This window comes from Pteronotus mesoamericanus, unplaced genomic scaffold (assembly GCF_021234165.1).
Source record: "Pteronotus mesoamericanus isolate MK-2021 breed Mesoamerican mustached bat unplaced genomic scaffold, CSHL_Meso_final scaffold_651, whole genome shotgun sequence".
In the NCBI taxonomy this organism is placed as follows: Eukaryota; Metazoa; Chordata; class Mammalia; order Chiroptera; family Mormoopidae; genus Pteronotus; species Pteronotus mesoamericanus.
Genome location: NW_026555325.1, coordinates 22,586,271 through 22,601,748, shown reverse-complemented (window position 1 = coordinate 22,601,748; position 15,478 = coordinate 22,586,271). Strand labels below are relative to the sequence as shown.

Below are 15,478 nucleotides of genomic sequence, written 5' to 3'. Positions count from 1 at the left end.
CAGGTCCTTTACCCATTTTTTAATTGGATTGTCTGCTTTGCTGGTGTTGAGTTTTATAAGGTCTTTTTAAATTTTAGATATTAACCCTTTATCAAATGTATCAGCGAATATGTTCTCCCATTCTGTGGGTTGTTTTCATTTTGTTGATGGTTCCCTTTGCTGTATAAAAATTTGTTAGTTTGATATAGTCCCATTAGTTTATTTTTTCTTTTGCTTTACTTGCCTGAGGTAATATGTCAGAAAGAATATTGCTATGAGCAATGTCTGAGATTTTACTGCCTAAGTTTTCTTCTAGGATTTTATGGTTTCAGGTTTAATATTTAAGTCTTTAATTCATTTTGAATGTATTCCTGTGTATGATGTAAGAAGGTGGTCAAGTTTATTTTTTTTTTTTTTTGTATTTATCTGTCCAGTTTTCCCAACATCATCTATTAAATAGACTATCTCTATTATCATTGTATATTCTTGCTTCCTTTGTCAAATATTAATTGACTATAAAGGTGTAGGTTTATTTCTGAGCTTTCTATTCTGTTCCATTGATTTCTATGTCTGTTTGTTTTTATGCCAGTACCTTGTTGTGCCTTGGGACTTTTGCTCACTTGCCCCCGGACCCAGTGTTGGTAAAAGTCAGCCTTGGTGCACAGTTTGGTCCTTCTCCTGCATACCAAGGCCCAGCAGAGGCAGCCACAAACTGTGGATTGTTTATAGCTACAAACAGGTTGCTGAGAGCCATTCACAGGCAACATCTACATTGTCCTGCACCAGAGTTTTCCCAAGAAGCCCAGAACCAATACACCCAGTGGCCAGCTTTAGACAACATTGGAGCAGGACCCAATAAGTGTTTCTAAAATTTAGAACACTAATTCTAAATTTTAAAGCAAGTTTACAAGTGGTATATTCAAAGGGAGATTGCAACAGGCACCAGACCCTCCTAAGGCAAATTCCACTTCATGTAGTCCACACCTGCACAGCAGCTTGCACTCCGGGGTCAGGGTTGAACCTAATAGTCAGCCAGCCAGAGAGTTGATCCCACACGTGAGTGGGCCAAAGGTAATAAAGATTCAATTACAACAGGAGGGCCCACATGACACACACAAGGAATGTTCTTGGAGCACCCAGCTCAGGTGATCAAGGAGACTGTACCACTGCACCACACAGGATACCCACTATCTAAGTCCACCCCATGAAGACTGGGAGTCATAGCAGATCTGTCTAATACTTAGAGACAAAGATAAAGAGGCCACCAAAATGGGGAGACAAAAATACAGGCTCCAAATGAAAAAAAACAAACAAAAAACAAAACAGAACAGGAGAAATCTATAGAAAAAGAATCAAATGAAATGGATGCAAACAATTTATCAGATATAGAGTTCGAAGTAATGGTTATAAGGATGCTCAACAGTATGTATAAGAACATAGAGGCCATAAAAAAGGACCAGTCAGAAATGAAGAATACAGTAACTGAAATGAAGAATACACTGGAAGGAATAAATAGTAGGTTGGATGAAGCAGAGGATCAAATCAGCAATTTGAAAGACAAGGTAGCAGAAAACACCCAATCAGAAGAGCAAATAGAAAAAAGAATTTTAAAAAATGAGGATTGTTCAAGAGACACTTGGGACAACATGAAGGGTAATAACACCCACATTATAGAAGTATCAGAAGGAGAAGAGAGAGAGCAAGGAATCAATAACTTGTTTGAAGAAATAATGACTAAAGAGCAGGATGGGAGCTAAGTGAAAGGGGAGGATAGGGAATGCACGGATTGAACAAAAAAGAAAACATAGTCATGGACATGGACAACAGTGTGGTGATTTCTGGGGTTAGGGTTTAAAGAGACTAAATGGTAATGAAAAAAATTCCAATAAAGATTAAATAAAAGAAAAATAATGACTGAAAACTTCCCTAACCTGGTAAAGGAAAAAGACACACAATTCCAGGAAGCACAGAGAGTCCCAAACAAGAAGAACCCAAAAAGGCCCACACGAAGACACATCATAATTAAAATGGAAAGGTTAAAGACACAGAGAGAATCTTAAAAGCCACAAGAGAATGTTAACTACCAGGGAACTCCTATAAGACTGTCAGCTGATTTCTCAGCAGAAACATTTCAGGCCAGAAGGGATTGACATGAAATATTCAAAGAGATGCAAAGCAAGGACCTATAACCAAGCCTACTTTACCCAGTAAGGCTATCATTTAAAAGTAAAGAAGAAATAAAGAGCTTCTCAAACAAGAAAAAGATGAATGAGTTTGTTACCTCCAATATCTTTTATTAAGGCCAGATAACAAGATGGGTATATCTAGATCAATCATCCTCTCCAAGAAAGCTTGCTGTTGAGTTATAGAAATGTTAAATTCAATGTAAGCAAAAGGTGTGTCTTTAGAAAAGACTAACAGGAAGGAACATAACAGTCTACAAGAATGGGTTTTGAATCAGGCAAAACTTGGCTCAAGTCTTACCCCACCACTGAATAGCTGCTTGACATTCTGGAATATATGTGCCTCTCTGAGTCTCTATTTCCTCATTTGTAAAGTGGGAAAAATAATAATACTTTCTTTTGAGGACTGACTCATGGGTTAAATAGAATATGCATATAAAACATGTACCAGTTCATAACTTAGAGTCATGGGTCATTAAATGGTATTGCTGAATCCAAAAAGACATGAAGCAGAAAATGAGGAAGGAAGTGACCTGAGTCCATTGCTTCTGTGGCTTTTCATCTGCACCAGCTCATGGAGTCAGCTTGGGACTCAGGAAGCTGTCAAGTAAAAATCACATCTTCAGTAAAGAGGAGAGAGAAGTTTATAGAGAGAAAATAGAACAGTGGGAAAGGTACTTTTGTTGAGAAGTTCTTATACTTTAATGAGAATGAGACTCACCTGGGAAGCGGGTTACAATGCCTGCATCCTGAATCAACAGGCCTGATGTGTGCCCAGGCAACTCTGACACAGATGGCTTCAAGGCCTCCTTTGAGTGACTCTGCCCTAACAGGCCTGGCCTCATTCTCTGATACTCACAGGAGCCTCACCATGTTCTGTCTTTAGTTAAAGACGTGTCCCTAAACCTTCCCAGCAGAAATGACAGCTGCATTAAATGGTACCTTTCCAGACCTTGCCATCAACCTCCTCCTCCTCCTCCTCCCCCAGAAAGCTTGGAGCCTAAGTTCTGGTCCCAGATGATAGCAGCGAGGGCAGGCTAGAAGGCACGTGTGTTTTGTTGTGTGTTCTTGCTTGCTCATCAGTGTGCTGACAAAATAATTGTCCTGAATTTGAAACCAAGAATATCAAACTGCCATAACTTCAGAGTGTAAAAACCAAAGCATACCAAAGTAACTAAAAAGTAAATTCAAGGCATTGTAAACCAACCAAGAGAACATTATTAGGAAAATACCACTTTGTAGGGCTAAGAGTCAGGGAGAGGCAGAGGTGGGCACAACGCAAGATGCAAGGCCATGATAGTGACCATGACCTTGAAGCTCAGGCGGGCAGAGTGCACCTGGAGACTTGTTCTTGAGAATCTCATGTAAATCGACTTCATTCAAATGAATATATAAAATGCATCATAGAGGCCATTAAGAAAAGTAAAGGTGAATCCTGCTTTACAAGGAAGAATTACTTTGTAGCACAAAATATCCAGCCTTCTCATAGTCTGTTTTATAAAGTCAAATTCTTCAACTATACCCTTCAACTCTCTGTGACCATGGCATTGGCTTTAACACTTTTAAAACTTTAAGTTTTTCTGAAAGTAAAACCAGTCCTTACAGTATTAATTTTATTGGAAAAATGAGTTCTAAAAAACAAACTTCCAGAATAGGGTTTGATTTTAATTCGGGGGTGGGAAGGAGGCTTGTATACAGTTGGTTTGATTTTTATTTTATTTTCTTTATTCATGTGTATGTGTGAGAGAGAGAGAGAGAGAGAAACATGCCTTTGGCTGTTAAATGCTTCTTCATTATTGAACTGTTTGGTTTTTTTCCTTTTATTCTTTCACACAAGCGGCACATCAAGATGCCATCTTTCCAAGAGCACACAGATGCCCTGATGCCTTTTTATTGAAGCGTTTTATTCTCCCTATGCCTTTTTTGTAGTAGGGAAAGGTAGGGGACAAGTTACCTCCTTGAGGCTTAACAGCAGTCACCTGACAGCTCCAAGAAGGCCACTTTCCTGGCAAATGTTGCCATTCCTGGAGGCCCGACCTTCCAGGACCTGAGGGTAGAGCCTGGCCCCAGGAGTCTGCGGTCCCATCTCATAGCTTTAAGACCAGAGAAATCCAGGGCCACTGATGGGAGGACTGGATAGAAAAGAGGTAAAATGGGAAAGGAGGAGGTGGAGCTTAAGAATCCCCAGGGTCCTACAAACAAATTGAAAAAGTGAAGGGTCATCAGGGGTAGGGAGAGATTTGCTTATCTTTTTTTCTTACATCCTCTAAAGCTTTTAGAGGATAAGAGCCTCAATCACAAGGGACCAGTCAAGAATGAAAGTTGGGGAGCCTTCCTGGGCAGGATGTGTGTGTAGATTCTACACCCATGGCTTCTAGGTCGGAGGTTCAGGCCTTTGAGGTCTTGAGGTTAGAAAAGGAGGAGGAGTGAGTTTGTTGTAGTAGTAGTAGTAGTAGTAGTAGTAGTAGTAGCAGTATTAGTAGTAGCAGTAGTAATAGCAACTCTCAGTTAAGCTCTATCTAATACCCTATGTCAGATATTATTCTATTTGCTTTGCGCATGTTAAATCATTTAATACCCTCAACAGCCATATAAAGAAGGTATTGTTATTATTTCCATTTTACAGGTAATGAAACTTAGGCATAGAGAATTTAAACAATTTGCTAGGTTTAGTGCAACAATTATGTCCCAGCGCTGGTTGTGGAACTGGAGAGCTACTGAGAGTCCGTGCTCTTAACTACTGTGCTATATTGCCTCCTACTGGCTGTACAATCATAATAAATATTTGAATCTCCAAAATACAATCAGTATGTTAGATCAGCACTGTCCAATGGAAATATTAATGCAAACCATATATATAATTTTAAATTTTCAAGTAACTGCATAAAAATGTTAAAGAGGGTGAAGTTTAATAATGTTTTATTTAATCTACTATATCCAAAATATTGTCATTTCAATGTGTAATAATATAAAAACTTATTAATAAGATAGTTTACAGTTTTTTCATACCAAGTCCTCAAAATTATTGTGTATTTTCTATTTGTCTCACAATACAGTTCAGAAAAGTCATATTTCAAGTGTTCAATGGCCACATGTGGCGGACCTACCAGACTATTAGGAACTCAGGACCTTAGGAACTCAGGCATTAGGAACTCAGCACCTTAGAATCCGGTGCAGCACTTACCTGGGTTTTGTGTAATACCTGCTTTGGTACTTGGACCAAGACCTTGTCTTGAGAAAGATATAATTTCCAATGACTCTAAACTCTTAAAATAATTACCTTTGCCAAGCCATGCCTGCTCCTCCTTTTTTTTTTTTTTTTTTTTTTTTTTAAGAGAGCCCATCTGATTCACGTTCTGGCTTCATGGCCTTAGCAAGCTTCATCTTGCTTTAATCAAGAGCATGTTATGCCCCAACCCAGACATTTTGTGGTCAAAGATGTAGCCAGTATATACTCTCATTGACAAGCACCTGCTTCTTTCTTTGCAGGAGTGTTGCTAACCTATTAGAAGCAGCCATGATTCATTTGCTACTAGAGACAGTCTTTAGATCTTCATACTGTAGTTGCTATTTCATTAGCTCCTTAACTTATTTCTGAATAATATCCTTTCATATTTCTTTTTCCAAATAACAAATATGTGTGAGGCCAGGCATCACATCGTTAGGAGGTCATTAATCCTGCTCAAATTCAGATCAGCAATAAATTCTTACCTTGAAAGTAGTCCTGTGTCTAAAATTCTCCTTATTAAATATCCAAAAGCACTAAGAGTTAAAATAAAGTAAGCATGATTTATTTTCTCCCCAGATACCATGGATTTGAGTCACTGCTTGCAGAGGGAAGCAGATATTTAATGATAATTTTTACATGGGATTTTTCCCCATAAAAGCAAGGGGAGAGCTTAATTATAATGTTTCATTAAGAAATGTGTCGTCTTCCAGGCATATTGCAAGGATTACAGTCATTCTGTCTATAATTGCAAAATTACATTAATATCATCAATAGTCAAAATAAGATTTCATAGAATGTTCAAGTTAAAAAGTCTATGCAAAACATCTAATTCCCCAAACTTCCCTGAAGATAACAATCCCTTGGGATACTTTTAGTAATAAAAAAAAATCAGTGGCTGCATCCAAGACCCACTGATTCAGACACAGAGGAGAGATATGGGAAGCTGTGGGTTGAATAAGCACGAGCACCTGGCTTAGTCTTATTGTCAGGGACGTTAAGGGAGCACCGAAGTCCCACACCTTTGTTTACGGATGAGGGTCCTGGGCTTCAGAGAGATGAAAGGGTTTGGTGGATTTAGGCATCTGCTGTACTTCAGATGGGAACTGAACCCTCCTTTCCTGACCCCAGTCCAGGAACTTTCCAGGACATCAGGCATTAGAGTTAAAATAAAATTGAAAGCCGTGATTCTCTTCTGTCCATTAAAAAGATAACTAATTAATTAATTAATAAAGAAGCAGTAGCTAGCTTATTTAAATAAACTTTTCAAGGGGCAGGTTTTATATCATTTTGAATATAGTCTCTAAGACAGTTTTAAAACAATCGACTAAAGAGTAATTACGTGGCCCTGGCTGGTGTGGCTCAGTGGATTGAGCGCCGGCCTGTGATCCGAAGGGTCGCCAGTTAGATTCCCGGTCAAGGCACATACCTGGGTTGCGGGCCAGGTCCCCAGTATGGGGCGTGCAAGAGGCTACCACACTTTGATGTTTCTATCCCCCTCTTTTTCCCTTCCCTTCTCTCTAAAAAAATTAATAAATTTATTTTTAAAAATAAATAAATAAAAATAAAAAGTAATGTGTATGTGTGCATACACACTCATCCCATTTCTACTTTATCATACACCCAGAAGAGACCATCTTAAGTGATTAAACTATAGTCTTACTTATGGTCCTTTAAATATTCCATGTGCATTAATTTTCACTCTTTTGCATTCTAACTCTTTTTGAGTCAGCCATGCAAATGTATATCCATTTGCTTTGAATAATCAAACTCTATCTTCTGTTGTATTTTGAAGGAATAGGACTATCCTACAAAAAGTAATCAATTTTTTTAAAACCCAGCAAAATAAAAGGTGTTACTATATTCCCTCTAGTGGAGAAAAAACAGGATTGGAAAATTTAATGAGAAATGTTCATTGTCCCATCTTCTTAATACAATTTTCTTTGTTTTCAGAGTGTTCAAAACCTCCAAACATCCCCATGATCATGCTGGGGGTCTCACTGGCTATTCTGCTCATTGGGGTTGTCCTCCTGTGCATCTGGAAGCTGCTCGTGTCATTTCATGATCGTAAAGAAGTTGCCAAATTCGAAGCAGAAAGGTCAAAAGCCAAGTGGCAAACGGTATGTGAACACTCAGGGGTGACTCCTTGTCTCGGGGAAAAAGTGTCTTGTAGAAGAAATGGGAAATCAGCTTTCTTCTGCTCTGAAAGTGAGTTAGAATGTCATGTCCTCACTCTACGTCTCTCACCAAGTCCCCAACAGCTTTGATTTCTGTTCTGCTTTTGTCCATTATTTGGGTCCCAGGTGGCCCTCATAGCATCCATTTGTCGCTGAGTGCAGTGGGGGGATTTCCCCCACTCTGGAGGCTCATGAAACTTCTTGTTTAGTGACCTATGGACATGAAGGGCATATATTTTATTTTTCACCACCAGGAGAACCCCTCAGGCCCTATTTGATGAACCATAAACATTTACATTATAGCTAATGGAGTAAGGTTCATGAGTACTAGACAGTCCATGCCAATTACCATGCACATACACATTACTCATAATAGGTTACAAAGCAAAGTTGAGAAGAGTTTTACAATACCACCCAGTTTTTCTAAACAGCATAAATTTCAAACAGCTACCTAAAAAAAAAACATATCAACCTTTAAATATATGTACTCAATAGGTCTAATTTATGTGTCGCCTCTTTACAGTAAGCAAACACAAAACAGGACTCCAATTTTCTGTGTTTCTTTTCCGCAAGAGAGATAATTACATTTCTAGAGGCCCATAGAAACAATTTCATGGTTTTAATTTCATCTCTCTATGTCTAATGGTGCGTCCAGCTAGCTAATAGCAATTATCCTACATTGCTGATTCTAAAAACAGTAATATCACAGGAGAAAATACAAGCAAGCACAATGCTTGTTTGGGTTTTTCTAGCCAAACATATTGGTGCTAACATTTTTTTCTCTAAGTCTTTAGTGATATCTTCAATTCCTAAAGCAAATGGGATTTTCTGTTTTAGATAAATCTACCTTGATAAGGGATGTTTATATCTCATACAGTTATTTTGAAATAATCATATATATGGTAAAGGACAAAGGACAGTCAAAAATTTTATTTACTTCATCTTCCAATTAAAGACACCTTTAGACACAACAACCAGATGCGATGTATGGATCCTATGTTGATCCTGATTTGAATAGTCAAAAAAATATATATTTTTTTGACAACTAGAAAAAGGTTAATGTAGACTGGGTATTAAAATGATGCAATGTATTGTGGTTAATTTAATTAGGTATATAATGGCATAATGGTGGTATTAAAAAAATATTCCAGATTTTGGGGTGAAAGAAAACAAAGGCTGGGCTTCCTTTGAAATCATTCAGCCAAAAAAAGAGAGAGGGATAGGTGAAACAAATGTGGCAAAATCTTAATTATTGAATCTGGATGATAGGTCTACAAGAGATTTGTTAAACAGCTTTCCTCAGCTTTTCTCTTCTTTTGTGTATGTATGGATTTTTCATAATTAAAAATAAGCCCCTTGAGGAAAATCAGTTGTGGATTTGCATTGAGTACATACATTATTCATCCTTAACAAGGCCACAGGTAGTTTTACAAGTTACTTCAGTAACTTAGAACATTGTACCTGGAGGCCAAAGTGTTGAGGCTGCTAACTTCACCTGATCCACTGGCCATAGCTGTTTTAACTCTCACCAACTGTCAAGCAAATGCCTGGCAGTGGTCAGAGGGGCAACCAGGCAAAAGAATATGGTCAAGTTGACACACGAAAACAAACCCAATAGCAGAAGTTAGTTAAACAACCACCAGCCCTCTAAAGTCATCTTGATAACGACAATTTGAATGTAAGGACACTGAGGCTCTGAGAAGTTAGGAGATTTCCCAAACTGTTGATCCATGGTGAAGCTGAAATCCTAATTGCAGCCTCTTCTTCCAAGCACAGCCTTGACCCTCCTAGAAATAATAAGCAGGTGTTCCACAAACAAGCACTCGGGCAATTATGTGATGTGTATCTACCAACCAGCACATTTTAATGTTCTCATACAGAAGCATGATTACTGACTAGTGATTAATATCTTTAAAATAACATTTTAATTAACAGTTAATTTCTCCAAAACATGAATTGTTTCCCTCAAGATGTAATACATGACTGAAATTCAGATGCTAAATTTTTGCTCTTTCTACATCTAAAATGGAACAAAAATATGCATTAAACAGATAAAAGCATGAATGAAAAATGTTATTCCCTTGTTAAACTGAGTCTCTTTGAATACCAAATGTTTGATGCCCTTGACTAGATAATGACTGGGTAATAACTATTCACTTGGATGCCAAAGAGGTTTAATTCAAATAATTGAATTCAAATTTCACTAATATATCTTATTTTTTAAAATGTTGCTCAGTGTATCCATTTTGAAGTCTTCAGTTTGATTCTGTTTTTATCTCAAATCTATTTCTTCTTGAAGAACTGAATTTGATTGGTCTTTAAAAGCCAGGGGCCTTCCACAGATGGTAGAGGTAGATGGGTCTCCTGACCCGTAGATCCCCATTGAACTTCAAAGGTGACAGAGCTGAGGATGAAAGTTTCATTCTTGCCTCTTGAAACATTTCATCATAGCTGTAAAGAAAGGTTATCTTTTATTACTTTTAAAAATAATCTCCCCATCCACATTCTTTATGAAAACAGAAAGGAAAGATATTTAAATTCATTTTTGATTAGACATTTTTCCTAGGATGACAAGTCATTAACTAGAGGCAAAAGATGTTCAGTCTGACATTTCTAGCAGTCATGGATTGATTTTGTACTGTGCTAAGCAAATCAGGTCTGCATTTGGCAGCTAGGCAATCATTAGGAGAGCCGTGGGTCATGACAGAGAGCTTTTTATTACCACTTTTTCAAGCTCTAAAAATGTGCCATTGCATTTGCAGAATCCTCGACCTAAATTAGTATCCCCAGATGCCTGGGGGAATTAGCTTGGTCACCCCAGATGGTTGGGGGAAACCCAACCTTGTCTAAACAGTGAAGGATTGCAGACTCACCTGAAATGGAGCCAGACAAAAGCCAGTGTCTCAGCTAGAAACCTCCTGTGGGAGGTTGCCACCAGCATGGCACAGAGGAGGCGATATCTGACACCATCACATTGTCTACTGTCAACAAAACCGGGTTTGCGCTCATTTTCCTGAGCTCTGACCATCCTCTGAGGGCAGGAAATACTTCTGCCACCCCCAATTTATGCTTGCTCTTTCTCCACCTTTGCACTGTCACCTTACCCCCCTACTACACTGGGGCCTGCTTTTTTCATCCCCCCATATTAGCATGCCCAGGCCTCATAGCTAGATTTGCAAGAGACCCCCAAAATATTGTAGGTCTGAATAAATGAAGTTGCTTTGAAATACAGGATGAAAACCACAATAATCAAAATTAAACATTCAACTAAATGTCTACAAAATAACATTGTGCAATCGATTGGTCAATTACAACTTAAGTCACCTCCTTTATAGTACATATAAGTGACAGAGTAACATGGGGGTGCATTTTAATATGTCTGAAGTGAAATGGGAGGAGGCTCACAAAAGAGTTGCTGGTCCTACGCAGATGTAAGCTGGCCCTTCTCACAGCCGTTTACTCTGAATTTCAGGGTGTCTTGTCTGTTTCCTAAGCCACCCTCTTCCCCCAGGACAGTGGCCTTACTCACTAGCCTTACCCTGAACTTCTTATTTTTCCATCTGTCCTCTTCAGTTGAGTGCCTTATTCTTCCATAACCAACTTAAACTTAATAGCATAGAGTCTCTTAAACTTAATATAATTCCATATGTGAATTTGCTTGCAAATAACACCCTACATGCGCCTACGACCACCTCAGTATGTCCTTCACTCTCCAGATCCCAAGTTCTTACGGCAGCAGGACTGAATAGGGACTAGAGGGCCCTCAGAATTATCCGGGCTGACCTCAGGAGCAGAGACAACATGGTGTCTTGGCCTTTACTCATCATCCACCACCAGGGAGCCTCTTTTCTGTTTGCCTGATACTGAAATAGCATCTCCCTCCAAAGGCACATAAACAAAGATAATGTGTTACTCAGTCGAGGTCAGGCCGCTGGCTCTGAGCAGCATAGAAACAGGTGCAGATATCATTTTTCCTCAAAGTGAAGACACTGTGGTGGATCCAAGGGCAACAGGTGGGAGAGGCCAGGGAATGGCTTTAATTTTATTCAGGTCTCCTGAGAGCTGAGGGAAATATTCTGAGAATATTCTGAGAAAGCCGATATGATCATGTTTTTTTTTCAGACCTATGCCTAGAAATTGCTACTATCTCTACAATTCGTAGAAGGAGACCAAAGTATCAGATGTAGTAATTTGGAGAGTCTTAAGTGTTACATAGACTCCATATATACTCAGAAATGGGCTTGGAAATATTAAGAGTATGAAAGCTGGGGGTAAATATCTTTATTATACTCTCCAGGACATAAAAGAAAAGGAAGTTCCAAATATGAAGATGAGCTATAAATAAGAGCTAATAAGAAGAGACAGTATTGAAAACTTAACTATGTGCCAAGCACCACGCTAAAGTACGTTACCTCGAAGCCGAGGTGGGCACATTGGTGAACCCTCTTATAGATCAGGGCATCGAGGCTTGGAGTTGCGTAAGTAAGGCAGCATAGTGCTGCACGGTGTCCAACACCAAAGCCTGTGTGGTCAACCTTGGGAAGAGGGAGAGAAGAAACTGTACCTTACAGTTTGTTTCGTGCCTGCCTGGAACAGTTAAACCAGAGGAGAGAAATAGGAGGATCAAGCTTGGCATTTCTCCAACCACCTAGAGAGCCATGGTCCTTCTGGTCCTGATAACAGCACCTGCAAGCACATGTAGAGCTGAACACACAGCAATTTATCCAGGCATCACACACAACCTCCCCACTGCCCCAAGGGCGAAGCTATCTTGACTGACCTGCCTTGGGACCCGGTGTCCCAAACACCAGACTGTTGTGACACTCCGATTCACACACTAGTAAGCAAAAGCCACCAAGTTCTCTTACTATCCAGAGTAAGTGTTCACTTTCCCTGCTTCTCCCAAGTAGCTTGTTGCTCCTCTTTCTGAACTTTGATCTCATTTTCAGCAAGATTATTTGTGCGCCTCTCTGATGGCTCTCAACATAAACATGTTTCTTAAAGGCAGATGCTACTGTGTCATTCATCATTGTATGCTTCTACCAGTTCACTTTTCCTATTTTTTACTTTACATTTCACTTCCGAGTTACCTATTGGTTCATTTCTATTCCTTCAATAAATAACTGAGTGCCTACAATGGGATAAGCACTCTCTACAGTGCTGGTAAAATAGCAGTGAATAAAAAACTAAAGTCTTGTTTTCTATCAGTGAATTAGTGCATTTCCAAAAAGGTTAACATGTGGGACTAGTTGTACATTATTTAAAAAATAAAATGAAGATATATAAATTTTAAAATACTAAAAGTATGACATCAAATTAATCAAAGTTATTTAAATGGCTTCAAGAGTGAGACTGACTCTTCCAATTAGTAATGTACAATGAAGTTATTTAGATATATTAAAACAATGTAATAACTGAATGTACATATTTTCATTTTAACCTCTTTTATTTACTTTTTAGGGAACCAATCCATTGTACAGAGGCTCCACCAGCACCTTTAAAAATGTAACCTACAAACACAGAGAAAAACAAAAGGTGGACCTTTTCACGGATGGATAGAACTACTTTATGCTGGAAAAAGTCTGTTTCACTGATATAAAATGTTAATGCACTATTTAATTTTCGTTTCTTTGTTGCTTCAAAATGAGGTTGGTTTAAGATAATAATAGGTCATTTGGAGATCAGTCATCCTCTTTAGGAGGGCAGAGACTATGTTGGCAGGTTCAAAATAATCAAGAAGAAAAATATCCTTAGCAAAGGGGTGACTTTGGGGATCATTTGGGGTATAGTAACTCTGTTGCACTAATGTCTCAAAATAATCATCAAAATGATTTGTGGGAGCCTGATCTGCATTTGAAAAATGTCTGAAATTAGAATCTCATTTGTTGCCAGAACACCTGAAGTCTTTGTCTCAGCAAAGTCACAAGTCCATCTGCTCACATTGAATACACTTGCAAATTTATTCCAAACCTTTAGTAAAAAATGCCCTTTCTTAAAGGATGATTTTTTTTTTAGTTTATGGAAAGTGAGGTTCTGATTTTACTTCATTTGAAAGAATGCAATTCTTCTAAAGATGTTCCAAATATAAAAATAAAAATGAAATGTTCATTTCTATGGATTTGTCTGAACTTAAAAGTCAGGCACACAAATAAGTACAGATTATTTTACGAATGAGGAAGAAGTAATTTATAAATTGGGAAGTCACTGGTAAAAAACAAAAATAACAAGTCTGTCATTTAGATTATTTTCAATTACCCAAAAATATACTTCTACACTGTTTCCCTCCTGATTCTGAGTTTTCAAACTATTGCTTCTCCCATATTTTTCAATCTATTTTACTTAGTTTCACAGTCTAACCCATGTAACTGTCATATGAAAATTTTAATTTCTTGTTAAAGAATCACTTTAAATGGTTAGTTTATTTAACAAAAGCACCAATATTACAAAAAGGAACAAAACTTTAAGTGGTTTTAAATCAAGCACACCAAGAGTAAAAAAGTTCCTCATGAGTAATAGGTTTTTTGGCCAGTATTCTTTTCCCATGGGCATAACCTAACCTGACATTTGAGCAGCATACGGTAACTATGTGTCATATGTTAACTTTAAAAAGGAGGATTTTACTTGCAAAATACATGTGGATAATTAGGGATCCATAGATTGACTGAAGAGATGGATCCTGTAGAACAATATTTCTTATAGCAAGCACTACTTTACAAAGCACTTTCTTCTCCTTTGATCCTTGTAAGGAATTTAGGGTTCAAAGTTAAGCAGAACTGGTCCAGAATCTAGATCTCCTAGCTCCAAACCATTTTTTTTCTTTCCCCAGCACAAGGCTGACTCCTTTGTTAGTGAACCGATAGCAGGATTTTGTGAGTTAAGCAGTAACCATCATTTGCTTGACTGAACGTATAACATTTAGGCTACTGGAATACAGGCAAAGTCTTGTACTTTTGTGCCATGTTTGGTACCTTTAAGCAAATTGTAATGTGTAGTCTTTTACTAGGTGAGGAGTTGATTCTGTAATAGAGGCTTCATGTTTATCCACTGAACTGGCACAGAGTCATCTGTAATAAGTTTCGTAATTCTTATAGGTAGATCTGTACACATTGATCACTTGGAGACCTTTCTTTTTCTGGTTTCTAAATAACTCAGGTAAATCAAACACTTGTGGAGTACACCACTATATTAAAAGAATTACTAAGCAATCACCTTGGAAACCTGAAGGGCTGATGTACCCTCTACTTCCTGACTGAAGCCCAAGGTCTGGGGAAAATCAAGAGCAACAAGGAAGTTGCGATTCTGATGACACTACAGTAGTATTCACCTCGACATGTGATATTTTGTATTATAACTGGAATGGGATTTTAGAAAACATAAGTTTTCCTCTGTGTATATATAGAGAAGAATTTGCTATTTGTCTGAATACTGTTTTGACCCAAGGCTGGACCTTGAAAAGGCCAAAACATTAACAGTAGTACTTCTGTTCACTGAAGAGTTATGTTACATGAAGATAAAATGGGTTTTGTAAGTTGTTTTATTGTATTTTGTGTTGACATAAATAAACATGGTAATTTAAACAATGAGCCTTAGATGGATGATAATTTCTTTTATTTACTTGGTACAAAACCCTCTTCTTGGATTTCTGGATCCCTGTTTGACCTGCCCTGACCGCCTTGCTGCTCTCAGTCTGGGGCCAAGGAGAAGAGCAGGAAGATGCAGCCACAAAACACACGAGACAGCAGAAAATGAGCTGTAACTTGCTGTATGGTTATAATACCCACATTACGAAGTCTTTTAAAACAGACCTGGACATTACCCCATATTTTGTGAAAACAGGGTTAGTGTTTTGGGTCAAATTGTGGTTCCTACCCTAAAATTCATGTACTGAAGTCCTAACCCCCAGTACCTCAGAA

At 38.2% G+C, this 15,478-nt stretch overlaps 1 protein-coding gene across 3 annotated transcripts in view; it reads left to right on the top strand.

The window, feature by feature from the left end:
* Positions 1 to 15,098, top strand: part of ITGB6 (integrin subunit beta 6) — a 151,796-nt gene extending 136,698 nt beyond the window's left edge. For all 3 annotated transcript variants that reach the window (XM_054562332.1, XM_054562333.1, XM_054562334.1), the window contains 2 exons: positions 7,342 to 7,508; positions 13,026 to 15,098. In XM_054562332.1, coding sequence (XP_054418307.1) covers positions 7,342 to 7,508; positions 13,026 to 13,124 — 266 coding nt within the window. In that variant the 3' untranslated portion in view covers positions 13,125 to 15,098. The remainder of the gene's footprint in view (positions 1 to 7,341; positions 7,509 to 13,025) is intronic.
* Positions 15,099 to 15,478: the final 380 nt, after the last annotated feature.